The following is a 27,575-nucleotide window of genomic DNA, read 5'->3' on the forward strand; positions in this document are numbered from 1 at the left end:
TGGCTTTCAGTGTGATTCCTTAATTCAACTTAAACTATAGCCCATCACTCTACACGTCCATAATTGATACTACTTCCTCCAGGAAGTACCCAACCTGTGCTTCTATAAATGTTTTTCTTACTGCATGCCCCTCCTCATAGACTAAACAGCTCCCCTGATGGAATAACACAAATACTATCCCTAATGCATGATGCATCACGCTCTATAATCTAGATCTAAGGCCAGCAATGCTAAGAATGCATGTGGGAAAGTGGATAGCAGCGACTGATGGAGAGATTGTAGTTATTTTTGCAATCAGCAAATCAAAAAGAAATCAGGAGGGTATTTTGGCTTCTTCAAGTTCTTACAAGTTAATTTTCTGTGTTGCCATGAGGGCGTTGCTACGCTTTACTTGCCCTCTGCATTCGACTACTAAATGCTTCGTAGTTTTTCATGTGTAGGCCTATTTGTTATTTGTATTTTACTGCATGCACAACAAGCTGCTCAAACAAATTGCCCCTAGTGGGATTATTAAAGTTGTATTGTATTGTATTGTATTGTATACATGAATGATGATTTTCTAATTATATTATACATCAGTGTAGCAGGTTTTTATATAAACACCAATAGGCATCAGGCATACAGTATATCATATATTAGATATACTACTATTATATTCTTTATATGATCATGTTTTTTGTTGCTATAGGCCTACTGTGTTAATGAATTATAACATTAGGTCGATATTCTACTTTAGTTTAGGCGTTCCGTGATGAACCCCATTGAATAGGCTAGGCCTATATAGAAACATGACATGTTGCCTTTTACATTACATGACTAGCCTACATAAACATGTTAACAGAAAGTTAGTGTGACACGTTTAGTATCAGTGCTATTGTACATGATATTTGTGTACCTATCAATATCAATTCAAATGGTAATGTTAAACAATTTAGCACTATTTTAACAGTAGCCTGAAATTAATACATAAAAATGCTTACATCTTTGGACTCCGTGCACATCAGAGTCGCAACAAAAAGGACCCCGGCCAGCGTCCACCCGAGCTTCATGACTGCGCCCCAGCTACAGCTTCATCTGCACAGTGCACACTCCAGGACGGCGCACAGAAAACAGGTGCGCGTCGATGTTCTGGCTGCACTTCTCACTGACGCAGACACTTAATGTAAATAACAAACTAACACGCTATTAGAACTGCGTGCCTGACAGATTATAGAAGTGACATCGGATTTTTTTTTTGTACACCATGAACGGGAAGGCGTTCCCTCCTTATCATTCAGTCTCAACCTTCACCGTGGTTGCAAACGGAGGGAAAGTGTCGGCTAACAGCTAAGTGAAGAACGCGAACGTGTGTTAAAAGACGCATGGAGACTGCCTCGTTATTCTGAAGTAGGCTACGCACCGGGTGAGTCAATCATGCTGATAAAATGGCATAAAGTTGTTGAAGTTAGCATAATGTTGCAGCATCTGATCACAATGATTGGAGAGGGGAGATTAAGGGTTATTTACACCAATAGCCCATGGGTGGGAAATAATTAATATATTGAATGTATCCATGTGAGTGACATTATCCCTACCAAATATATTAAATATATGCGTATTGTTTCTTAAGTATTTGGCTGAAAGATCGACTTGTGTAAAGAAAGCGAACTATTTTGTTTTTCAGACCACAGGGGGCGGTATTGAGTAAGGACATTTCCTGTGAAGAGGACCAATGAAATACCTATGCAAATGTGTTGCACTCTGCACCCTGTGGTAAGTCTGTATTTAGTGTTTAGCAGTTGGACGTAAAATGCAGCAATATATATATTTGGCACTTCCTATATTGTTAAGAGAGGCTTATTTAATTACTGCTGTGTCACCCACTGCAATACAATAATCTGATAGTATTGGTTTATGGCATTTCTTTACATTTAGGATGAGGATGTCCTCAAATCTACAAAGAAATCTAAAATAAAAACGATGAAACTTGGTCAATCATTTATTTTGGGGGAAACTGTTGCCTCTTTTCCATTCTGGAACGTGATTAATCAATGTCTTGAATGTTTACCTTGCTAGTAAACACATTTGCCACATCTGCGCTGAATGTATTTACTGTATGTTACATGGCTAAACAAATGTACCAACAAGGTTAACAAGGTGACGTGTAAACACATGCACGGAAACAAGCAAATATATCATAGGATGGAGGAACTTGAAGGATCAAGGCTTAAAGGCATTTTCCATTCGATGACATGTAGTATTAATAACGGAGGATGAAAATGTAGGTATTGTAGTGACATTTAAATGTGAGGAAATCATTAGTTAGCGTCTTTCTTTTAAAACAACAGATGCTAATCATGCTTATTATTTCAATAATACAAAGTGATCATATCATCATACATGTATATATTGTGTCTAGGTGCACATGCATTACAGTGGCCTAATTATTTTCTTGATTTGTGATTGTATTTGACTATAATCTTGTTTTATTGTCCTACTTTTAGGGTGATTGTCTCCATTGTACAGTCAGCCAATGCAGTAAGTGGTTTGAATCTTAAAATCACTATATTGTTAAATACATTTCAGATGAAAGAGTGTGCCACATGTTTTCCACAAAACAATTGTAATGCCTGCACAGGCTGTTCAGAAAGGAAGATGTATTAATTTAAAGTGATAATCTTGAATATCATTTTTTTCTTCTATTTGGCGATGCCTAATCCGCAGTTATTGCAGATGTGTTTATGGACCTCACTTCCCAGGGATCCACACAGTGTAACGTGTTTTATGTCAGTTATTTGGCAACAAACATTAACATTTACATTTTGGGCATTTAGCAGACGCTTTTATCCAAAGCGACTTACAATAAGTATTTGTCAGAGGAAGAGAAACATTATATCGCTGTCTGATGCTACACATTGCTAAGTACTATTTTTTACTGCAAGGACATACAACATACAATAAGGGTTTACATTAAGGACCAGCAACACTTGCAGAGACTGGAAAAACGATAGGTCGCTCCAACCACAAGTGATTAAAGCCCTCTTGTTAGCTCTGCCTCCCCTCTCTGGCAGAACAACCACTGCTGAGTAATTGAACACGCGTCATTTACAGTGCGCCAATTGGGATTTTTCCCAGGAATGTCGCCATTGACACCCAGTTAGTAACATTCCTAACACTGCATTTATGCGAGGGCTTTCATCAATGGGCCATAGGCTCAATAACCCTTGTGTATCCTCATTTGGTCTTAGATTCTGTCAGACATTTATTTAAGTAAAAAGCTTTGATTTATTACTTTGAGCGAATCATTTTTTTTTAGTTTTCATCCAAACCACCTTTAAATCCTTTTTCAGAGCTTTTAAAGCATGTTGATTGGGTTTTAAAGAAGATATATTCAGACATAACAATATTGGACATAATCTGCAACTGAATCTCAGTGCACCGTATGTGTGTGTGAGTTTTGTTTTTTGCGTCTGAGTTACAGCGTTTACTTGTTTCTTCAGAATTCTTATCCTGCATCCGATGTTTGCACTGTTTCTCCAAACTCACCTCCTCCTTTAATCTTCATCAGACGCAGACTTAAGGGTCTCTGCATTCTGTATCAAGCACTACCTCTAGCTGTTTAGGGAGGAAAGCAACATAGCACACATTCCTCGTCCTTGCATGTACTGGAAGCTTAGTGTGCTATTAAAGCGAAGCGATAGGTCAAAGACATAGCAACAACATATTTGGCATTAGACGCACAAATAGGTGTGTATTTCTGGTGTAACTGGTGGTGGAAAGAGAGGGTCATAGCTACGCAGTTTTATAAGTGACTATACTCAACGGGTTCTGGGGAATTATATTTGTATTATATTCAACTGCTAATTATTAATAATTTATGTGGAATAAGTTGTATGTGATATTTGAATTTGACCCATGGCACTGTTAATGTATAAAATAGTTTCAAATATTCTGATAAAATAATCTTGATAATGGATAACGATTAATTACAATAGTATGTAACAGTATGTATTACAGTATGTAATCTTGTATATTTCTTAACTGTTCCTTAGTCATTGTGAGTAATAGATGTGTAATGGCACAACATGTTTTATCCGAATCATTTATCAACACCCACAAGTACACCATCAGTTAGCGTTCAATGTTGAGAAGAGCAGCTGACAGTGAATTTGTATCCATCGTTAGAGCGTTCAGAGTTAATCGCTACTTTATGTAACAAGCAGGGGGAAACTTAAGTCGAGAGAAAGTGATTTAAGGGGCAACAGATGCTCCACTGACCGTTGATACCCAAGCTTCCCAAACACATCCAAATATTTACGAAACTACTTTTCAAGTGTTTTGGTAAGACGTACACTGTGGTGCTTAAATATTTCAATTTGCCCTTGTATAAAGCAGCTGGGCAAAATTGACAAACAATATGGAAATGTCCAGGTCACCAAGCCCAACAGACGTAACTATCATTGGACCTATGTGTGAGAACCGTGACTTGTTTAACATACCCTTATCATGTGTTTCGAGTCGTTCAAGGCCTTTGGGTGGGCGTCTCCCATTCGTCCACAACCACACACACAGACACACTCACACACACACACACGCACGCACGCACGCACGCACACACGCACGCACGCACGCACGCACGCAGGCGCACACACACACACACACACACACACACACACACACACACACACACACACACACACACACACACACACACACACACACACACACACACACACACACACATTAGATCACAAATCACAAAATGTTCTCAACTGAAAACTCACCTGTTCAAACTCGCACACAACGTCTAACTGATCACTGTTCTGATTGTTTGTTTGTTTTGTTTTTTCTTGTTTTTGTTTTATTTATTTTTTATTTATTATGTTTATTTATTTATTCATTTATTTTTTTTCCACAATGTCTTTTATTTATGATGACTATATGCTCTGTAAGGTGACCTTGGGTGTCTTGAAAGGCGCCTCTAAATTAAATGTATTATTATTATTATTATTATTATTACCATGTATGATGTGTCTCCCTCTGTCTTCCTCCAGGGTGAGGTGCAGCTCCCATGCGATGGGCGAAACTGCAGTGTGTGCCGCTGCCTCGCTGTGAAGGGTGCGCGGGTATGACCCTTCCAGACTCACATTACATTTAATTAATTGTACTCATCTTGATTTGTTTGAAAGTTTCTATATTGCAAGTGCAACATTGATAAAAAAAAATGAACAATGCATGTCCAGAATAAATTACATGCTACTGTTAGCAATATTGTTGATAGCAATATTAGCTTAAGTGAAATAAATCCAGTATAACAGTTATGGAAAACGCAAACACAAAGACGATGCCTAAATCACGAGTGAATGTCCACCGTCTTAACCCAATCCATGCTCTGTTCAGGGGGTTCAAGGAAGAACAGGGAATCATGGCGTGCAGGGGCCACTAGGACTGAGGGGCCACGCCGGGCCCCAGGGGGGACCGGGCCGAAGGGGCGCCGAGGGCTCCCCAGGACCGCACGGGCCTGACGGAGACAGAGTGAGTCTGATTGGTAGACATTGTTGTGGATTTGGAAGAAAGAATGAAAGACCTGGGAAAGGAATGTGGTTATAAATGTACTTGAGACAAACCATATAAAAGGGATAGGGATAAAAGAATAAAGATTGTCACATCGTTGTCTATGGTATGATACATTTTTATTAAAACACTTTTGCAGCAGTTGACAGAATTGCACAGTTAATACAGTCTTCATGTTTCAGGGCATGACAGGCGTTCCTGGTTTCCTTGGTAATGGCGGCATTCCGGTAAGTAAAATAAAGAATGAGATTTGTTTTATTGTTTACAACAGTAAGATCAGTAATGTTTGTCCTTTTTTTATTGCATTGGTTGACATTTTCATTCAAATGTTTACACCTTCCACTGTAGAATTACATTCACATCCATTTGGAATATACATTCAATAGATGTATCTTGTATGCCCTCTAGTGGCAAAAGTAAAACATATTTTCAGTTCGGTTTTCAAGTTTAAAGTCCTATTTGGTGTAAATATCTTCCTCCAGTATATCAAATCATTATCCAATCATACACCAGAACCATAAGTAGCCTAGTTCTTAGGATATTTAACTCCAAGCCAAAAGGTTCAGGGTTTGAACTCATTACTAGGCAGGATGTCTAAACTACCTGCGTTTTTTACTTTGACCTTTATGACCTTTTTAAACCAGTGTCTACTAAAAAGGGTCTACTAAAAAGAGGACTGAGTAGTGGCTCCTGTTAATCAGTCCCTTTACCCTGCAGGGTCTAACTGGAGAGCCGGGCGAGCCTGGCAGGACAGGGCAGGATGGCTGCAAGGGGAAGACGGGCAGAGCAGGGCTCCATGGGGGTCCTGGCCTTCATGGCAACCCTGGAGTTCCGGTGAGTCAGGAAAATGACCGGTTGACGTTGATGTTTTCGTTTTTTTTGTGCCCTTAGCACTAACTTTTATCACCTTATATATGTAGATGTAGCACTGAACATCGATTTGCTGTCGCCTTTGTCTCTAAGGAAATATTATTTCCGTGGCTGTGTGATTACATTAAAGTTGACTAATCAGAGCGGTTGGCTAGTACCAGTTACTGATGATAACGCTCTAGTACTCTGTGATTCATTTCAGGGATTCCCAGGGTTTAAAGGAGCCAAAGGAGAGCCGCTGTTTGAATCATACACACCCGTACGTTGTTTCTGTGAAGGAATACACATTTTCGTAAAAAAATACATCGAAGCCAACATGTTAAAACAGGCAACCCAGTGTGATCCATGCCTTATCCCCATGCATGTTTCCCGTCTGTCTAACAACGACTTCCTGTCGTTTAACAGGGAGATCCTGGAAGCCCTGGATTACCTGGAACACATGTAGGTATCTCATTATTCTGCAGCTGTTATATGTAACACAGTGCAGCAAAAAAAACACACAATTCAGCAACCAAGCGGCTGCCGTTGTCAAGCTTCTACACTCAGGTCACTGTTGTACTGATTGATTTCTATATTGGTTGATTGATCTTGTGGATGTCTCGCCAGGGCGAACCAGGACGCATTGGGCCTAAAGGCCTGACTGGACGCCGTGGGCCGTTTGGGCCTCAGGTGATCTACGCACAATTATTTTGAGGAACTAACTGACTATACATTATCTTTACCAACATACTGTTTGTTGTCTATATTATACATTTTATATGTGTGTGTGTGTGTGTGTGTGTGTGTGTGTGTGTGTGTGTGTGTGTGTGTGTGTGTGTGTGTGTGTGTGTGTGTGTGTGTGTGTGTGTGTGTGTGTGTGTGTGTGTGTGTGTGTGTGTGTGTGTGTGTGCTTGTTCTCAGGGCCGAGATGGAATCCCGGGCACTAGAGGGCTGGCGGTGAGTCTTCAGACCTATATAAAACTGCACGCACACCCTCATCTTGACTTGCCACATCCACACACCCAAACATAAACAAAACATATTGTTTGGACTTATTCTTACAGGGTGATCCTGGAAGATCACTGGCAGGAGACGATGGAGATTTTGTGAGTTGTGTTATGATGGAATATATAGATATAGTGCTATCTGCACTTTGTGCTTTGTACACAATAAAAATAACCCCTGTGGTCCCTGCTCTTCCCTCTGCTCAGGGGGACCCGGGCCCAGAGGGGCGGCCCGGACCAGTAGATTTCGAAACATTCCCCCCTGAATACCTCCCTCCCAAAGGCTACAAGGTAAAGAACCACAAGAATCTAAAAGAACCCCACCAAAAGTTTTTTGGTGGGGTTGTGTTAACATTGTTCTGATGCCTGTTTCCCCAGCATTATTTGATTGATGATACCACTCATTTTAATATTTAAGACCCAGAATGAACTAAGTCAATAATACAAATGATTCTGTGTGTGTGTGTGTGTGTGTGTGTGTGTGTGTGTGTGTGTGTGTGTGTGTGTGTGTGTGTGTGTGTGTGTGTGTGTGTGTGTGTGTGTGTGTGTGTGTGTGTGTGTGTGTGTGTGCGTGCGTGCGTGCGTGCGTGCGTGCGTGTGTGTGTGTGTGATCTTGTGTGTTGGTGTGAATTCTATTCTCAGGGTGACCCAGGTCCTGGAGGTCTGTGTGGACCCAAAGGTGTCAGTGTGAGTTTCTTTGTTGTTGTGTGAAGCCATTCATGAGGTTTGTTTTAAATATTTGATTTCCCAACGTTCAATAAAGGAGTAAAAGAGCATCAAAGCTGCTAACGCTACTAAGTTTTACCCAATTTCATGCAGCGCTGCACAGGTAACACATTAATGGAATCGCTGAGTATTAATCATTAAGGAATCACAACCTAAGGTGTACCCATGTTTCCACACAGGGTGATGTTGTGGGAAGCCATGAGGAGATTAAAGGAGAGAAAGGAATCCCTGGTTTGCCTGGACCACGGGTAGGTGACCATGGTTGTATTGAAAACAAAATGTCCAGACATATAGATGACTCACATATCTCAACACTTGTTATTACACAGGGCGTTCCTGGATTCCCCGGAAGAGATGGGTTAACAGGATTTCAGGTATACTTTTCATTACATTAAAAGCTTCTGAAATCATGTTGAGGACTCAATGTTATTTAAAGGGACAGAATTAGTGGCATCTAGTGGTAAAGTTGCAGATTGCGACCAACTCAATAACCCCTCACTTTTCCAAAGAGATTGGAGATGCTACTGTTAAAACCGATGAGTTTCCTTGACGATTTATATGGTGTATGTATATGTAGTCTGTCAAACTATATATCACTGCTTAAAGTTAAATAGGATTAACATGTAATCTCTAGAGCCATTTGTTCGTTCTGGGCTACTGTAGGAACATGGCATTGCAACATAGCGCACTCTGTAGAAGAGGCCCCGCTCCCTTTGTAGATAAGGTACACATTTTAGGTGACGAAAACACATTGAATATTATTTTCATTGGATTATACACTAATATAACATACTTATTATGTTCCATTTCTGTCAATTCTGTTTCACCAAAGGCCACAAAATTCTCCACATTGCATCTTTAGTACATTTCATTTGATGTCAAATTCTATAGATAAAAAACAAAAAAGACTTATCCTTTTGATGATTATGTATTTTGGTTTATGTCTTTCAGGGTATTAGTGGAGAAATGGGACTTCCAGGCCTCATCGGAAGAATTGGACCAAAGGTGAACTATGTGGATGTAGAAATAAATGTATAGGCCCGCTCATAAACACATCAAATCACCAGGAGGAAGCACTTGAGGTAGGAGCGACCTCTGGGAGGCCGGGAGGATATGTTTGCTAAAGGGTTTACAACAACATCTACGTACGGCCCCCACTTGAACTAAACATTCATTGCAGTCATATACAAAAACGGTATAATCCACGCCTTAAATATGTGAATGTAGATGTTTAAAGTATTTAGTTTATATTAGAAGATAAAATATGCATAAAATGAACTTTCCACAGCCTGCACTGACCAATATTTCTTTAAGAAGCGTTTAATTTGCTGCCATTAGAGGAAGAACCGTCTTGAACCTTGATACAGAATATAAGCTGAATTGGAGGCCCAACTAGATTTGCTACTACCACATTCCCCAACAATAATATAATATAGTTATAGGCTATGCTCTCACAGGTAATCGACGTCTATAAGGAATCTTGATGATTATTAGATTGAGTGGGAGAGCGATTATGATAATAAATGTACGAAACCTTTTTTAACCTGATAGGTGACTAGGTAACCACTACCCTTAATGTTACATGTTACTGTTTGGAGCCTCATTGGAAACACAGACATTGATGTCTGATCTCCCGATCTCCTCTCATTCCTTGTACATTCAAAGGGTTATGAAGGGGACGCTGGAGATCCTGGGCCCCAAGTCTACTACGATGGAACTGCATCGAGAGGTGAGGCCCCAACAGGAAGACGGCCACGAATACGGCAATGATCAGAAAAGGACATCTCTAGTGACGATCTTTGTTTTGATACTCTCGTCCTTTTTGTAGATACACAAAGGAGTAAAACAATACAACTTATTCTATTAAAATGACTAGCATCTAGCTACCCCTAGTTAACCAGATATATGTCGATTATAACTATCAAGCCAATCGATTCTTAAAAACAAACTGAATCATTCACAAGACAAACATGTCCCTATTTTGTGAAAAGCAATGAAAGCAAAAGGCAACAATGAGAGAACTAAACGTACTTGTTGTTCACCCCGGATCACCGGGTAAACCACGCTGTCACTCTATCTATTTGATAACTGTTCTCTTTATATCACTCATATATTTTCCTATACACATAGGCATTGATACAGGTATGTAAACTATGAACACCAACGTCTCGCCAACATCGAAGTTGAAGTTCAAAAAAAGTATTGAGGAGAAAACAGACAGTGAACAGAAAAGTATATGTGATGTCAAATTAAAAATGGATTATGTTGAGTTATGATATTCATCACTTTAATGACGGGGAACCGTGCAATTAATGCATTTCTCTCAGTATTTCGTGGTGCGGTGACACTGTGGTAGTATGTAAACACTGTTTACCACTGGCTGGAGTTTATGATCATAAGGTGCCGTCTTTTGTACCTTCCGAGGGAGTTTACTGCAATCTTGCTAGTCGCGGTATACATCCCTCCAGCCTCCACCAGCAGCGTAACGCGTGCAGGAATGCGGCACGTTGTGAACTGTATCAGGCCATCAGTAAACAACAGGCAGCACACCCGGATGGATTCATCATCCTCGCTGGAGATTTCAATGATGCAAAAATGCTGTTCATCAATCATCTTAAGAATGTCCTTCCAAAACTCTACCAGCATGTTGATTTCCCAACAAGAGGAGCTAACATTTTGGATACGGTCTACACGATCAAAAGAGGAGCATACAAGGCCTGCCCCCTCCCTCACATCGGACTCTCTGATCACATCACTGTTATGCTAATGCAAGCATACAGACATGAGAGTGAAAGTCACCAAACCGGTTTGGAAGCCAGTATGTGTGTGGCAAGAGCGGGCCTCCTTCAGGACTGTTTAAGAACAACACACTGGGAAATGTTGAAGTAGGGAGCCACATACAACAACCACACAGACATTGAGGAGTACACAGACACTGGTACTTCTTCAGGAAGTGCATCGATGATGTGACTCACACAAAGACTATCATCATTTAGTCTAACCGGAAGCCATGGCTGACAGGGGATATCCACCTGCTGCTGAGTACCAGAGACAACGCCTTCCGAGCCGGGGATGAAACTGGCCTGAGAATAGCGAGAGCCAACCTGTCCCGTGGCATCAGGGAAGCAAAACAGGACTATACAATAAAGATAACCTGCCACTTCAAAGACAGCAGAGACGCCCGTAGCCTGTGGCAGGGCATTCAGACGATCACAGAATACAAGCCCGCGCCACAGATCTGCGTCGACGACATCTCTCTGCTCAACAACCTCAACAGCTTCTTTGCGCGGTTTGAAGCCACAATCAACACAAACCCACAGAAAACTCCACCCACCCCCCACGATCACGTTCTCTGCCTGTCTGCTGCCCATGTGAAGTGGACACTCTCACGGTTCGGATCGGGTCACGGTTTTTGAGTCACGGGTCGGATCATTTTCGGATCAACAACAAAAAAGAAACAAGACAAATGTGACTTTAAATAAAATCTTCAAATGTGTAAAAAACAAAATAAACTGAAAATTAGGTTATAATCCTGCTTCCTTTAAGCATGAAAAAAATTTGGACAACAGGGGACATTTCGTAGTGGTTGGACATTTTAGCTTGCCGACAGGCTTTTGTCGGGACGTGACAAAAAATATAAAGATAACCTGCCACTTCAAAGACAGCAGAGACGCCCGGAGCCTGTGGCAGGGCATTCAGACGATCACAGACTACAAGCCCGCGCCACAGATCTGCGTCGACGACATCTCTCTGCTCAACAACCTCAACAGCTTCTTTGCACGGTTTGAAGCCACAATCAACACAAACCCACAGAAAACTCCACCCACCCCCCACGATCACGTTCTCTGCCTGTCTGCTGCCCATGTGAAGAGGACACTCTCACGGTTCGGATCGGGTCACGGTTTTTGAGTTACGGGTCGGATCATTTTCGGATCAACAACAAAAAAGAAACAAGACAAATGTGACTTTAAATAAAATCTTCAAATGTGTAAAAAACAAAATAAACTGAAAATTAGGTTATAATCCTGCTTCTTTTAAGCATGAAAAAAATTTGGACAACAGGGGACATTTCGTAGTGGTTGGACATTTTAGCTTGCCGACAGGCTTTTGTTGGGACGCGGAACACGCAACTCAAAATCGGGACGCATGGTCACCCGACGATCAGGCGGGTGCGGGTATCAATTGTTGAAAAAAACATTGCTTCGGGTGGATATTGATATTAGGCAGCGGGTACAGCCATTTGAACGAAGCTCGGTCATTTTCCATTTACCTTTTCACATAAGTCTTTTCCAACGACCAAGAACCAGTTTGGGTTCGCAGAAAGTGTTGAAAACTTAAACAGAAAAATGAAGTCAGTTCCCACAAAATTCTCTTCGTCCCGAGGTCGACCCGAGAGAGAATATTGACCCTCACGGTGACAATTAATTACGTCCCCTGGACGACGGGACGTCGTTAATCACAATGACACAGTGAGAGGCTTTTATGATTCGTATGAAATCAATCTGTTTATTTCAACAACTGCGCCATCAACATTCAACATCAAAATTATTTCAACGTGGGCTTAGGCAGATAGGCCTATATGCGCCGAAAACAGATCGCTATTTATCAGATCGCTATAAATAACGATAGTCACATTCATTAGTCGATTTTCTACGTGACTCCCAACTAAATTTCGGGGAGACAGACGTCAGCAAAATGACAACGACTGGACAGTGTATAGCGTGGCTCCATATACTCCATCAGGCTTCAAAACCCCATATCTCCCACAGCGGAGAAAGGTTAGTCATCTCATGCGATGAACTCCATCCCCTTGTTAGTGATCCCTTTAGCTTTGGCGCTGTCCGTGGGGAATTTTTTCCCTTTCTCAAATGCTGTGGTTATCGACTGAGTCTTGCTGGTGGTGGTTTGTGTTTTTTTTGGTGTCCAGGTCATTGGTACATTGGTACACACTGGTACAGGACTGATTCTCCCAGACGGTCACCAAATAAGACAGCTGCATCATGTGACCTGGGGAAAGGGAGACGGCCCCCGACAAACCACTTCAAGTCCTTTTAGTTCCATGCCAACAATGCAGGGATTGTTTGTGCGGTGTAAACCTGGGTGGATTCAAGCAAGGCCTACTCTATACTACTGTGCTGTCCTAATTAAGATGGGGTGGATTGTTTTAACCATAGTGTCAAGCATTCCCTGTGTGCGCAACAGGGAAGAAACAGGTAGCAAGAAACTGACAAGTCGAAGCTCCGAAATGGTACATTGATTCTGAGTTGGTTTATTTTAATTCATTCATTAATTTTACAATTTTCATTTGGATTTGGATTTGGAAGACTTCCGTGAATAAAAGGTATAGGTAGAAATATCTATAAAGCGAGGGAAAAGGTTGTTCTTGAGTGAGGTGTTAATTCAATCTCAAACCTTTGTGTGTGTTTTAGGTGCCAAAGGGGACATGGGGTTTCCTGGTTCACCTGGCATCCTAGGAGACACTGGGGACATGGGCATGCACGGCCCCCCGGGCCCGCCGGGAATAACAACAGGTAGGCAAGAACCAGCGTCTTAGTCTCGGAATAGTTTACGGACAATATTCTAGACCAGGCATGCACTATGCCCCATGTGTTTTATCAGAAGGTATTTACATGTTTTTGACTAATCAATCATCCTCCATCGACTAAGAAGTTCTGTCCCTATGTCATCTCAAATTGATGAGATAGGAATGAGAAAATAGAGCTCATAAGAAAGACTAATTATTTCTACGTTGTTTGTCTGTGACCAATTTACATTCTCAGATAGGGAGCCTGGACCACCAGGCCCTTTTGGCCCGAAGGGGTCTAAAGGAGAGCCAGGGGGCGTTTACAAAGATAATGTCCAAGGACCTAAGGGATATAAGGGACCCCCTGGAGCAAAAGGTGTCACAGGCCTCCCCGGTCCACCAGGTAAGGGTTAGCTCATCACTCATATATATTTACATCAACACATAGGCATCGATATTTATGCACCCAGTACAATTTTGTTCATCATCGTGTTAAAAATCTGCTACTATTCTGAACTCTGGCCTGTTTGTGTCCATGTGCGTGTGTGTGTGTGTGTGTGTGCGTGTGTGTGTGTGTGCGTGTGTGTGTGTGTGTGGTTGTGACGGTCTGTCGGACCTCCATAAGGTTGTGGAGGTGAGCATTTCAATTCCTTTTTTTGTGCTCCTCAATGGTCCGAATAGCATAGGTATGTTTGATATGTGACTGTGGCCTCCCTTCCCCACCCGGTAGATTACTACTGTGAACCGGGTTACCCGGGAGACCGCGGTGCCCCCGGAGACATGGGAAGAGGCGGACGCCCAGGGGAGAAAGGCCTGAAAGGTGATCTGGTTTTACTCCACTGCTTCACCCCACTATCTAATTCAAAAAGACCCTCCTTGATGCTTGAGATCAAGTCAGGGGCCGTGTGTTGCGGGGGGTTGGCCCCTGGTGGCCCCCGTGCCGAGGCTGGCCCCCCGTGCCACAGCTGGCCCTGCCAGCAATAATATTGAGCGCTGAAATTCAGAAGTTAATTTAAACAAACCGTATGCTACATAATTTTTACTTACTGACAAACCTACTTGCCGAGCCCGGGTAATGTTCAGTTTGCTGTGGATTTGTTTAGCTGATTGTGTGAATTAAAGTCTATTCACTAATGTGGCTGTATATGTGTGTGTGTGTGTGTGTGTGTGTGTGTGTGTGTGTGTGTGTGTGTGTGTGTGTGTGTGTGTGTGTGTGTGTGTGTGTGTGTGTGTGTGTGTGTGTGTGTGTGTGTGTGTGTGTGTGTGTGTGTGTGTGTGTGTGTGTGTGTGTGTGCCCATCTTCGCAGGCTGTTATGGACTGTGTAGCTGTACTGGTGGGTACGGAGGCATCGGGCCCCCCGGTCCAGCTGGATCCCCAGGTTATAATGGCCTTCCTGGAACTCCGGGCCAGAAAGGAGATCCAGGGTTTAGAGGAGGGCCAGGGTCAACAGGCCCACAGGTACGGGAAACATGGATGTGGGGATGCGCAGGCTGCAGTCTTGATGATAAACTAATTCCATCTCACTTGTCCTTTACCATGTAAGATGTATGAAGTACATGTGAGCAATTATGGTTGCAGGGCTTTATAGGAACTCTAGGACAGAAAGGACGGAAAGGTCCGAAGGGTGACTCCAACAGGCCAGACAGGTTTCCAGGTGAGCTCTGCTGAGATTTCAAGAATTGATTATGGTTCGTAAACTACTATGAGACGTTCTTCGCTTATTAAGCTAAATGAATTGAAGCCATTAGATCCATGTGTTTTAGCTGGAGCTTAATGGCTGCTTTGTGTTTGCGTGTAAAGCCCTTCATTATTTTGACCAGGAGCCAAGGGTGACCGTGGTGTTCTTGGGCAGGAGGGCCTGGCCGGGAGGCAGGGGCGTCTAGGAGAGGACGGGGAAACTGGCCACGTGGGAGACCCTGGAGCACCGGTGAGTGTATCATCTGTTTGTCTATTTATGTTCGAGCAGGCACCTTTGTGTTTTGGTTATAAACAAGGAACACTATTAAAATGTAGTACTGCTATATCTGTAGAAAACACTGCAAGTTAATACATTTATATGGAAACATATAGTAAGAAATAGGCAATGCACAAAAAAAACAAGAATACAGAATACATCCGCAAAGCTCACGATCAGGAAGGACCTGCAGCAGATTAGAATTGGGTAAACGTGTTTAAAATATGTCAATAGTTGGTATGTGCGACTCTGTGGCACACCTCGGAAATACAGTTTTTCCGTTGCAGGGAGACCGATTCCCAGGATCAATGGGCCCGAAAGGGTTCCCAGGTTATCAAGGAACCAAAGGGGCCCCGGGGCCCGCAGGCTCTCAAGGGTCAGGATTCCCAGGTCGTCGTGGTCCCAATGGCCGCCAGGGGGATCAAGGTGGTCCCGGCTCAGAGGGCATTCCAGGACGATCTGGACCTCTGGGTGAGGAACAACAGCATCTTCCTAGTTTGTGTCTCAGAATTGTTTTATTTGTATTATCGCAGCATTTTCTTCCAATAAAAAAAAACCCCATCTGTCAACGTTGCAAAGTGGCAAAAGTGTGGACTTGTAGGAGGACTTACCCCTCATAAAAGGAGGTTCACTTTTAGTAAAATAATGATGGTCTCCGATTCTATCTTTAGGTGACGTGAAAGCGTGCTGTCTTGACAAAATCAATGCGGGTCCGCCCGGTCCCAAGGGGAGGCGTGGTATGCCAGGTGAGTGAATCAAAGGTTTCAATCTGTTTGGTCTCACAGAAATACTTTGGCGTGGGATTTTGAAATGCCACTTTTAGACCTGTAAGTCATGGTCATGTTAAAACACAAGACACATCGGGTTGTTCTAAACTCTTCTTTAAACATGCTGTACTAGGGTACCCTGGTGCAGACGGAAGGGATGGCTTAGCAGGCACTCGTGGCCACCAGGGGCCTAAAGGTGTGAGAGGAGATGACGGGGGATTCGGACACAGCGGACCACAAGGTACAAACTTCTTCTTTCCTCACATACATTCAACCCCTCAAAATAATCCTGGTTGTTTCCGAGGTTTTCATCATGGCGGGTTGGGTGTGTTTTAGGGCCCAGAGGTCCGTACGGAGACCAGGGGTACCCTGGTCCTAGGGGAGGGACTCTGGACGGGCCCCCTGGCCCTTCTGGGCACTCCGGAGCTCCAGGGAGGAAAGGGGACCGTGGGGACTTCCGCACCTCAAGGCCTGGTCCGCCCGGACGCCCCGGCCACCCAGGCAACCCGGGCAGAAAGGGCCCTCTGGGAGAAACAGGGGCCCCTGGGTTACAAGGTGAGGCTCCTCAGAGCTGGAGAAGGCTCAGGGACCTTTTTGTACATTCAAAACTCTTACTTTCCCCCTTGGTAAATGTTTATATTTATATATGTTGGTTTTCATCAGTAATAATAATAATAATAATAATAATAATAATACATTTTATGTTAAAAGCGTCAATAGCAGTCACACACATGATCAGATAACACGACAATATGGACATACATAGTACACTCAGACAGGGACAAAAAAGTGTCCAGGTGGGACATGGCCAGAGGCTGGTTAGATATAAAGGCATAGGAGTATGTTGACTAGGTTAAGGCTAAAAGGCTGTGCAGTCCGACACGAAGTCAAGAATAATGCTACATTGCTAATATACAACATGCGATTGTGATTGAATTGCCACAGGTGTCCGTGGTCAACTAGGCCCGTTGGGTGCAAAGGGGATATCAGGGGCCGCTGGCGACCTCGGAGACACGGGTCCCCCGGGGGCCTCATGCACTCCGTTTGATTCTTCCGTACCTGGACCTCCAGGCAACCCAGGCCCGATAGGAAGGCCGGGTGAGAATGCCGGCGGCACAAGCACACACTGCATCTGCTGAACGCGGTGGATGTCTTGACCAATTTGGTCTATACTTTTTCGAGTTTCATTGATAACATTTTGAGTCTCTCATTGTCCGTTTTCATTTCACAATTTTGGTAGGATTTCCTGGCCGAAAGGGTTTGAGCGGAGTTGTGGGTCCAACGGGTTATGGCCTGAAGGGTAGAAAAGGTGTGACCGGCGCTCAAGGATTTCCGGGCCCAGTCGGCGATAAAGGCGGATTCGGACCATCGGAGGATGGGTACAATGGCCAGCCTGGACTGAAAGGTTATTGGCTGCCTCAACATACATGTGTTAAAAAAAAAATGCTGTGATATCTGCTTTGTGATCCCTCCTTACTTTGGCAGGCTATGTTTACATTTTTCCGGAAAAGTTGTTTCTTTTTTAAATACATTCTTCACCACTAGAGGGCAAACTTAAACCCCTGTTTTCATGGTTGGCCTTAAAAATGATTCACTACACACAGACCTTGATTCTCTTCCCAGGGGAGAGGGGTCATCTTGGCAGGGATGGGGTAGTAGGTTTCCCCGGTGGAACTGGACCTCCAGGTCCTAACGGAAAACAGGGGGAAAGAGGATTTAACGGACGCCAAGGGTTGACAGGAGACAAAGGACCATCTGGCGTTAAAGGTAATTCTTTACACATTAGTGTTTTAAAATAAATGACCATACAACAACCACCTCCAAAAATAGAAACCAAATTGCCACAAAGCATCTCCAATATTGTTCCTTAGTCAAGTGTGTTGCACTGCGGTTGAATTAAGTCGCGGGATAGAGATATGCTATTACTACCACAGGTCTCCCCGGTCCCCCCGGTGCCCCTGGACCCCCTGTGAAGATCACATCGTTGAAAGGACAACCAGGGTCACCAGGACAGATGGGACTACCAGGGAACCCTGGACTGCAAGGTAATAGAGTAAAGTCAACGTAATGTCTCAATGATAACAATACAACTCATCTATAACTCAATATTGGTTACAATTAACACATTTTTGTATTCTCCTCGTCCTTAAAAATGCAGCTCCAATCTAGTATTGCTCTATCTATCTAAGTTAAAAAGAGAGATTTAACAATTTCAAGTTTTTTGATGTATTTTGTTGAACATGAATCCCATTTGTGTTGATCTTTGTCATCATTAATTAGATTCATCATTAACATCCTTCTACGTCCTATCTACTTGAAATGATCAAAGTGAAGTCATCAACAGAAGTTCATCTCTGAGCTGCTCTCCCGCAGGATTGGCCGGCGTCAGAGGAGAGCCAGGGGACTCGGGGGCTGACGGCTGGTCTGGGGCCGGGGGGCTGAAGGGCCTGACTGGGCCTCCAGGCAGAGCAGGACACAGAGGGCCTCCAGGGCTGCCTGGAATCAAAGGCTTCCCTGGACAGCGAGGGCAGACGGGTCAGGTTGGACCAGCGGTGCGTGATGGACTCTCGCCTTGCTCTCCCCCACAGCCTAACCTAAACTGATCTGATGATACGTTATTTGATCTGGAAAATACGTTATTTTTTTAACGTATCATTTTTCTTTGTGCGTTTACATTGTAACAGGGAGACCCGGGGGTCGATGGCCCTCCAGGCCTGCTGGGCCTTCGGGGGCACACAGGGCCCAAGGGTGAGTCAAGATGGTTCGTAGAAGGGCCAACAAAGGAACAGGAGACATAAAATTGTCGTTTTCGTGTGTGTCTGTGATCCTCCATCCGTTCATTCATTATTCAGGAGAACAGAGGGGTTAAAGGGAATACCGTTTGCCCCTGTTGCAGGTGACATGGGAGAGTCGTACGGAGAGCCAGGCCCACCGGGCCCTAAAGGGCCCCCAGGGGAGGACGGACCAGGAAGTGAGTCTGGCCTGTAGAAATAACAACGTGCTCTCTGAGGTGCGTCTCCTCATCGTTGGTCGTCTGGCGGGTATCTAAAGCAAAGTGGTGTGAACGCATTCCACATCAAAACGCTGTTTATGACTACTTGAATGACCGTTGAGCCCACTGCTTCAGTAACCGTGGTTACCGCTGTGTCGGGATTGGTATTGATGTGTCTCTTCTCCAGTCACCTGTAGGCTTGGAGAGCCAGGAGAGCCAGGACCCCAGGGGTACGAAGGACCCCCAGGGGCCCGAGGGACCCCTGGGGATCCGGGGAGGGACGGGGAACAAGGTCTGTGAGCTCTTTTCTTCATGGCTAGGTTTCTTACCACACCTGCACCATCTCTGTCTCTTACTATTAGCTTAGCTTGTAAGCATGTTCAATGTGATTAGTACGGTATTCCTGTGCATCATGAAATAGGTTGAGAGAATTATATTTCTATACAAATTGCTTGTTATAAAATCACAATTTTTATGAATTTCATGGATGTAGGTTTGAAACGATGTGATGTTTTATATCATAATTCTTCAGCACATCAGTTGAAAGACGACTGTCTTTGTGCGGCCAGGTTTCCGAGGGCTGCAAGGCCTACAGGGTCTCCCGGGGTTTCCTGGTTTTCCAGGGGTTGATGGAGTCCAGGGGCCCGGCGGACCCGCAGGCCGGCCTGGCCCTTCAGGTGCTGACCGAGACCCCGATCAGGACCTCTGGAGCTCTAATGTGATGGATCGCATGCCCCTTTTGGAGAGATGGTGCAATGCATGGCCTAAAGGATTGACTAAAATACGTGAATGAGATGCATAATTCTACATAATTCCCTCACCAGGAGGGCCAGGATTACCAGGGCGGGATGGACTCGATGGACTGAGGGGCCCAAACGGGGCGAAGGGAGCGACAGGTAAGGCAACGGAGGCATTTATTAGGTCAGATCCAATGAACATGTCTCTTGCATCCAATGTCTCTCAAGAGACACATTTGCTTTGATACGTAATTAAGCGTTACAAATATTCATTGAATGTCTCGATTTCAAGGCGACGATGTACCTGGACCTCCGGGTCCAAATGGTTTCCCAGGGGTCAGAGGTCAGATGGGACGCCCAGGATTCCCAGGGTCAAGCCATCCTGGACACAAGGGGCTTAAAGGCCCACCTGGATACCACGGTCTGCCCCGTCACTTGGGACTTTTGTCTTTAAATTAAATATTATATCCAAAGACGTGTCAGGTGAATTGAACATTTAAATGATGTAAGTTATTGATTATATTGCCTCTAAAGGTTTACAAGGTACATTTTCGAAATTGAGGACAAAAAACTTCAATAAATAAAACAGCTAGCCCTCCCATCATATCTCATTTTGTACAAAATGAGATATGATGTACTTTATTAATCCCAGAGTGGGAAATGCAGATGAAATATAGTTACCCTCTCCTCCCCCCCTCAGGACCCCCTGGCCGCCCCGGGGAGGCCGGGCCCCCCAGAAACTCAGGCCCGGAGTGCTGCGACCTGGAAAAGGATTATCGGGGAGAAGCGGGGCCGGACGGGCGTCCAGGAGCTGTGGGGTCCCCAGGTCTGTGGTGCTCTCTGTTCCCACCGCCAAGGCTCCCCAGGGGGCCCACGAGTGTGGCGTTGTGTGTGTCCGTGTGTTTGGCTCTCAGGAGGTTTTTTAAAAACACATTTCTGTATTCTTTTTTGGAAAAAAGCAGGATTGATACAAAACAATGATAATACATGCATGATATAACTTGAATAAAGTCAAATGAAAGAGACGGAAGTAGAAAAACGAGATAGAAACCTTTTAATCACATAAATAGACAGAGAAAATAATTGTTATATTCCCATATATCCCCCTGAGAAAAATATGAAGGTACAAATGGCCGAAAAAGTACTTAAAATACAGTTCCCAGGTGACCCATCAGGTGGGTGCTACGTGTCTTCTGTGTGAAGGTGCTCCTGGAGATCAAGGGTACCCAGGAACCACCATCGCCTCTAGGGGGGACCAAGGGCGATCTGGCCTCCAGGGACGAGACGGCCCTAAGGGGGCCAAAGGCTTCCTAGGACCTCCCGGAAGTTTGTCCCCGGGCTTAAGAGGACCTAAAGGTACGGTATTATTTTTTTAATATTAATATTATAATCAAAGATGCACTAATATGTTATTTTATTCATTCCAAATTAATTGTAAATAATTGGAGCCCGGGTGACACAGCCGAAAGAACAGGAAACTCAGAGAATTCAGTTCAATCAAAAATAAAAATAAGATATAACTGAAAATATGCCTATTCACACACAAGAAGTAGTAGCAATGAAGATGCTAATGATGGTAGCGTCATTAAAGCATGGGACCTGGGTTGTGCTGCTGACAGGTGCTATGGGTCCTGCTGGGACCAGAGGTCCTGCTGGATCCTGGGGTCCCCGTGGTTTTCCTGGGCCCACGGGTCGGCATGGAGACAAAGGCTACCGAGGAGATGAGGGTGAGTGCACCTGCAGCCCAAGATATATGAAAAGTTAACAGTAAGTAACCGGACATCATAAAGGATGTTGATTAATAGAGGGAACTTTGACTCAATAAGACACACATTTGTAATATTTTAATTTTTTTGCTTTCTAGGAGCCAAAGGGCCGCCTGGGGATGTCATAGCGAGGTGTCCCCGGGGCCCCTCCGGACCCCCTGGTAAACCTGGCCCGGATGGCTTCACAGGAGACAGGGGACCTCCGGGGCGCCCAGGGGCTAAAGGCATGTCGTCTCAGTGGGTGTGGGTGTGGGTGTGGTGGGTGAGGCTGTGGGTGTGAGTGTTGGTGTGGCTGGGGTGAGTGATGCTGGTTTGTTTGTGTGAAGCACTCCACCTAAAATAGGCCCCACCTTTTACCTTAATCCTCAACACCTAATCACCTCTGCACATTCACAAAGACCAGAGGGTCCGTCCATGCAAGGGAACAGTCAGCTACTCCTTAGGTGCACAGAGGAGTTTGATGCCTTGCTCAAGGGAAACTGCAACAATTAAAGGTGCTGTTGGTATCATTTGAGAGTGGTAAAGAGAGAGGGAACGTTTGGAAAATAATCATCACAATAAAATGTTCCCTCAATCAAGCATGATTGATTGACAGGCAAGATCAATTCCCAAAATCAATCAAGGAAGAGTTACCCTGATTGCCCAGATGTAAAAACCTAGATTGCACGCACTGAGGCATACGCAATACAGAACAACCAATGCAGATTTCCTCATAGAAAACTTTGTCAATAAAGGCTGACAGATTGGTAGTAGCTTTCTAACAAGTCACACGGAAATGATAGTCCTTAAATCTGTCCTAAAGCACCTTTAAGCAAGTGGGGGGTAGGAACCAGCAACCCTCCAGATCCAAGATCCAAGATCCACGTGCTCAATGGACTGCCTCCCTACCCCCACCATCCCCATGTATCTCACATGGACCCCGTGTGCTATGTTCCAGGTGCAAAGGGTAGCGTTGGATACCGAGGCCCCCAAGGGACAGATGGTCGTCCTGGTAACGATGGTCCCGTCGGTGCCCCAGGAGACACTGGGCCACGGGGGTTCGTTGGAAATCAAGGTCAGCCAATCACACGATTGGATCCTCCATGTGTGGCCTGAATGCCTTGTAGTCAGCTTGCACTAAATTGGTCCTGTTTGACTCAGACAAGCACTTCAAGCTTTAAGAAAAGGACGTTACAAAGAGGTTGAAACAACTCAAAAACAAAAAAGATGAACTAAAGCTACATTCAATATAGTTAAAAAAAAGAACTTGATCCTTTGCAACTTTTTATTATATATAATTATTTGGTTATTTATTGAGCCACCTCACCTAGAATCTTGAATGACCGCCTCAGGCCCAGTCTCCCCATCGTGTTGTGATCTCTGCTCCCCATTCTCCCGGGTCCAGGCCCAACAGGGCCAGCCGGTGAACCAGGAGACACCAGCGTCCAGAGTGCGGCCTCCTCTGGCTTCCTGCTGGTCATCCACAGCCAGTCTGTGGTGGTGCCGCAGTGCCCACAGGGAAACCAACAGCTCTGGGTGGGCTACAGCCTGGTGTTCCTGGAGGGACAGGAGAAAGCCCACACGCAGGACCTAGGTAAGGGGAAGGAACCCTGTGTTTATTGTTGGTTACCCATTGTTTGTGGGTGTTAGTTTTTATATTATCTATGAACAGTTCACATCTGTAGACTCTTCAATGAAGCACATGCAGGATGTTGATGAATTACCTACTCTCTCTTTTTCTCTCTTTCTGTCTGTTCATCTCTCTCTCTCTCTCTCCCTCTCTCCCCCCTCTCTCTCTCTCCCACTCTCTCTCTCTTTTTCTCTCTCCCCTCTCTCTCCCCCTCTCTCTCCATTTCTCTCTCTCTCGCCCTCCCCCTCTCTCTCCCCCTCTCTCTCCGTCTCCCTCTCTCTCCCCCTCTCCCCCTCTCTCTCTCTCTCCCCCTCTCCCTCTCTCCCCCTCTCTCTCTCGCCCTCTCTCTCGCCCTCTCTCTCGCCCTCTCTCTCTCTCCCCCTCTCTCTCTCTCCCCCCCCCTCTCTCTCTCTCTCTCTCTCCCTCTCTCTCTCCCCTCTCTCCTCTCTCTCTCTCCCCCACTCTCTCTCTCTTTTCTCTCCCTCCTCTCTCTCCTCCCCTCTCTCTCCATCTCTCTCTCTCGCCCTCCCCCTCTCTCTCCCCCTCTCTCTCCGTCTCCCTCTCTCTCCCCCTCTCTCTCTCTCTCTCTCTCTCTCTCTCCCCTCTCTCTCCTCGCCTCTCTCTCGTCCCCCTCTCTCTCTCTCCCCCCCTCTCTCTCTCTCCCTACTCTCTCTCTCTCTCCCCCCTCTCTCTCTCCCCCCCCCCCCTCTCTCTCTCTCTCCCTCTCTCTCTCCCCCTCTCTCGCTCCCCAATCTCTCTCTCTTTTTTCCCTCTCTCTCTCTCCCCCTCTCTCTCTCCATCTCTCTCCCTCTCGCCCTCCCCTCCCACTCTCTCGCCCTCTCTCCCCCTCTCTCTCCGTCTCCGTCTCTCTCCCCCTCTCTCTCCCTCTCTCCTCTCGCCCTCCCCCTCTCCCCTCCTCCTCCGCCCTCACTCTCCCTCCTCTCTCCCCTCGCTCTCTCTCTCGCTCTCTTCCTCTCCCTCCCCCCCCTCCTCCTCTCTCCCCCCTCTCCCCTCCCTCCCGCTCTCCCCCCTCTCGCCTCTCTCCTCTCTCTCCCTCGCTCTCTCCTCTCTCTCGTCCTCCTCCTCTCCCCCCCTCCTCCTCGCTCTTCCGCCCCTCCCCTCTCCCCTCCCCCTCTCTCCTCATCCGTCTCTCTCCTCCCTCTCCTCTCTCTCTCCTCCCTCTCCTCTCCTCCTCCCTCTCCTCCCTCCTCTCTCCTTCCTCTCCGCCTCCTCTCTCTCTCCCTCCCTCTCTCCCCCCTCTCCTCTCTCTCCCCCCTGCTCCTCTCTCTCTCTCCTCGCCCTCCTCTCTCTCTCACCCTCCCCCCCTCTCCCCTCTCTCTCTCTCTCTCTCTCTCTCTCTCTCTCTCTCTCTCTCTCTCTCTCTCTCTCTCTCTCTCTCTCTCTCTCTCTCTCTCGCCCTCTCTCTCTCTCCACCCACCCTTCCAGGCCAGGCCGGCTCCTGCCTGCCCGTCTTCTCCACCATGCCCTTCTCCTACTGCAACAGCGGCGCGTGCCGCTACTCCGGCCGCAACGACAAGTCCTACTGGCTCTCCACCACCGCCCACATCCCCATGATGCCCTTCTCAGGCTCCGAGATCGGCTCGCACGTCAGCCGCTGCGTGGTGTGCGAGGCCTGGGCCCCCACCGCCGCCTTCCACAGCCAGGAGCCCACGGCGCCCGCCTGTCCGCCTGGCTGGAGGAGCCTCTGGACGGGCTACTCCTTCCTCCTGGTGAGTGGCCCATCACCACCCCCCCTAACCGGCCCCGCTCCAGATCTGGGTGTCCACCAGGGATTTGTTGGCTAATGCATCATGTATTCATTAAGGGTTTATTATGCACTCTATTCCTCCCGGCGGGAGGCTGTGGTAGTGCAGTTTGTGTGATTACTTGGGTGTTAACGTGTGAGTCAAGAAATGGGCATGAGTGCACTTTTTGGGATGCAGTTTGTGTGTGTGTGTGCGTGTGTGTGCACTCGGGTAAGTGTGAGGTCATGAAGATGATTTGGTATTTTAAATACATTTCCTTGAAGCCGGTAGGGGCGTGGCCTCTTGCAAACATTGTGTGAACAGTGCCGCACCCCGACCCCTACACTCCAATGCAGTTAATAGAATGTGTGTATGGTGGCCTATCTCTATACCTCTATCCCGTCTCCCCACCCTCAGCACACGGGGGCCGTTAACGACGGCGGGGGCCAGTCCCTGACGTCGTCGGGCAGCTGCCTGAAGGACTTCCGGGCACACCCCTTCGTGGAGTGCCAGGGCGCCAGGGGGACCTGCTTCTACTTTGCTAACCGCCTCAGCTTCTGGCTGACCACGGTGGGCCCCACCGAGCAGTTCCTCAGCCCGCAGATCGGCACCATCAAGACCCCCGACCGCCAGCGGCAGAACACCAGCCGCTGCCACGTCTGCAGCCGATACAGATGAGGGTCTCCGCCCTCCGGGCCGTTTGCAGGCTCGTTTCGTTGCTATAAGGATGTTTCGTTGCTATAGGGAGGTTTCGTTGTTATAGGGATGTTTCGTGGCGAGAGCCACCGTTTTTTCTGTGTTTTAAATCTTAGGCCTACTTACTTTTTTTAGGGATTTTTCATTCCAATGATGTCATTTTTGTCTTGTATTTGCAATTGATCATGTAACGAATATTATCACGATTTTTGTATTCATTCAAATTATATATTTTTAAGAAACTCCTGCCTCCATTGAGTCAGGAAAGAAACATGACTTGAACTTGAAAGCACTCTTCCTTTCTCAAACTTTGCTATTGCTTTGCTGTTCTATAACTAGTACAGCTGCTGCACTGCTGTACTGCAACTCCTCCGGGCCAACTATTGATGATTTGAATGCTCGGAGTCATTCCGAGTGCATCACAGCTTGAAGTAGGGAATAAGCAGCGTCTTTTTACTTTGAATCCTTTTCCCTGCTCAGGGGCGAATAATTGCACTGACTTCAGTTCAGCAGCCCACGAGGGATCTCAAGTTCATATGTATTTATTTCTCTCAACAGAACCCAAGTGACAATCAGAATACAGTACTTTTTTCCTCAAACATGTTTTGTATATTTTTTTTGTTTCATTTCTTATTTTTTTATGATGCGAAAAAAAAAACAAGAGAACACTTAGTGCAATAAGACAGAGGACTCTGACAGTGCGGTGCTCTCTCTACCTTTTCACAGTGCACGTTTATACCACACCAAAAGATTGTACATCATCGTTATCATCATCAGCATCAGCATTGTTACTACATTTCCCACCTCCGCCCACCAGTAACATGGATCGGGCAGACAAAGTGAATTTCTCAAAACAATCATTTTCATTTTTTAAGAATTGACCTGCATACAGTGAAGCTTGGCACACACAAACGCATGCACACGCACGCTCACAACCACACTAACCTCACTCACACGCTCTCTTTACACACACCCATACTCACACACACACAGGTATAAAAGCACAAAGGACTCTGTATAGACGTGATTCTCATTAGAAAGGGGGCACTGCACTTGTACTGGAGGTTTAGTTAGTTTGCCAAACCCCATACTGTTTTGGCAATGCAGACATTGCATGTCATGTGCAAAAGACAACCAAATGAGATGGTGTAGGTAAGAGGTTGAGGTAGAGGGGGAGAGGGGGAGGGTAGGGGACACGTACTCTATGTGCTCGGCGCCTGATCAAAATGTCATGGAGGTTGATGGGAAGTGCAGTTTTTCTCCTGTTTGCGTACAAAGCCTCAAACGTCCAGAGGCCTCCTTGCGACCCCTTTGTCCTAGTGACAGGGGTCGCAGAGCTGTTGCCATGCCTTAGGTCCTTCTATGATTCCATCTCTCTTCATTGGCTGCCAATCAGCAGCCAATCGGTACGGAGATAGAGCTGTTCTGTCAACAGCCAATCATAAATGACTGCATGGTCCCTGACAGCCTGTCTCGTGCATGGTCGCCCCCCCCCCCCCCCCCCCCCCCGGGCAGTATATTGGTAACGACATGGCACAGCTCTGCTAGGCTCATATGTTAAAAATATATATCACCATCCTCTTGACAGTTATTTCTTAAGCAAGTGCATATGGCTACTATAGTCTGCAATAAAATTAAGAAAGGTACTAAAA

General features: G+C 45.7%; 2 protein-coding genes across 2 annotated transcripts in view; one reads left to right on the top strand and one right to left on the bottom strand.

The window, feature by feature from the left end:
• LOC130387037 (collagen alpha-1(IV) chain-like) overlaps positions 1 to 1,340 on the bottom strand; it is a 31,839-nt gene extending 30,499 nt beyond the window's left edge. The window contains exon 1 of the mRNA XM_056595967.1: positions 981 to 1,340. Within this exon, the coding sequence (XP_056451942.1) occupies positions 981 to 1,049 (69 nt within the window). The 5' untranslated portion in view covers positions 1,050 to 1,340. The remainder of the gene's footprint in view (positions 1 to 980) is intronic.
• LOC130387036 (collagen alpha-4(IV) chain-like) lies at positions 1,067 to 26,589 on the top strand. The gene is made up of 47 exons (XM_056595966.1): positions 1,067 to 1,402; positions 1,664 to 1,752; positions 2,484 to 2,517; positions 5,034 to 5,105; positions 5,380 to 5,514; positions 5,736 to 5,780; positions 6,271 to 6,387; positions 6,626 to 6,682; positions 6,829 to 6,864; positions 7,030 to 7,092; positions 7,324 to 7,359; positions 7,467 to 7,508; positions 7,614 to 7,697; positions 8,049 to 8,093; positions 8,312 to 8,380; positions 8,462 to 8,506; positions 9,084 to 9,137; positions 9,798 to 9,861; positions 13,562 to 13,663; positions 13,913 to 14,059; positions 14,387 to 14,476; positions 14,964 to 15,115; positions 15,236 to 15,311; positions 15,478 to 15,584; positions 15,899 to 16,082; positions 16,283 to 16,357; positions 16,512 to 16,619; positions 16,715 to 16,933; positions 17,324 to 17,476; positions 17,619 to 17,783; positions 18,002 to 18,145; positions 18,313 to 18,423; positions 18,752 to 18,930; positions 19,063 to 19,126; positions 19,275 to 19,349; positions 19,558 to 19,662; positions 19,940 to 20,047; positions 20,195 to 20,266; positions 20,400 to 20,528; positions 20,808 to 20,933; positions 21,311 to 21,463; positions 21,727 to 21,834; positions 21,972 to 22,097; positions 22,811 to 22,927; positions 23,258 to 23,446; positions 24,929 to 25,212; positions 25,645 to 26,589. The coding sequence occupies exons 2-47, from the start codon at positions 1,712 to 1,714 to the stop codon at positions 25,903 to 25,905; spliced, it is 4,968 nt and encodes a 1,655-aa protein (XP_056451941.1). The 5' UTR covers positions 1,067 to 1,402; positions 1,664 to 1,711; the 3' UTR covers positions 25,906 to 26,589.
• The last annotated feature ends 986 nt before the right edge of the window (positions 26,590 to 27,575 follow it).

Source organism: Gadus chalcogrammus, chromosome 8, assembly GCF_026213295.1.
Source record: "Gadus chalcogrammus isolate NIFS_2021 chromosome 8, NIFS_Gcha_1.0, whole genome shotgun sequence".
Lineage (NCBI taxonomy): Eukaryota > Metazoa > Chordata > Actinopteri > Gadiformes > Gadidae > Gadus > Gadus chalcogrammus.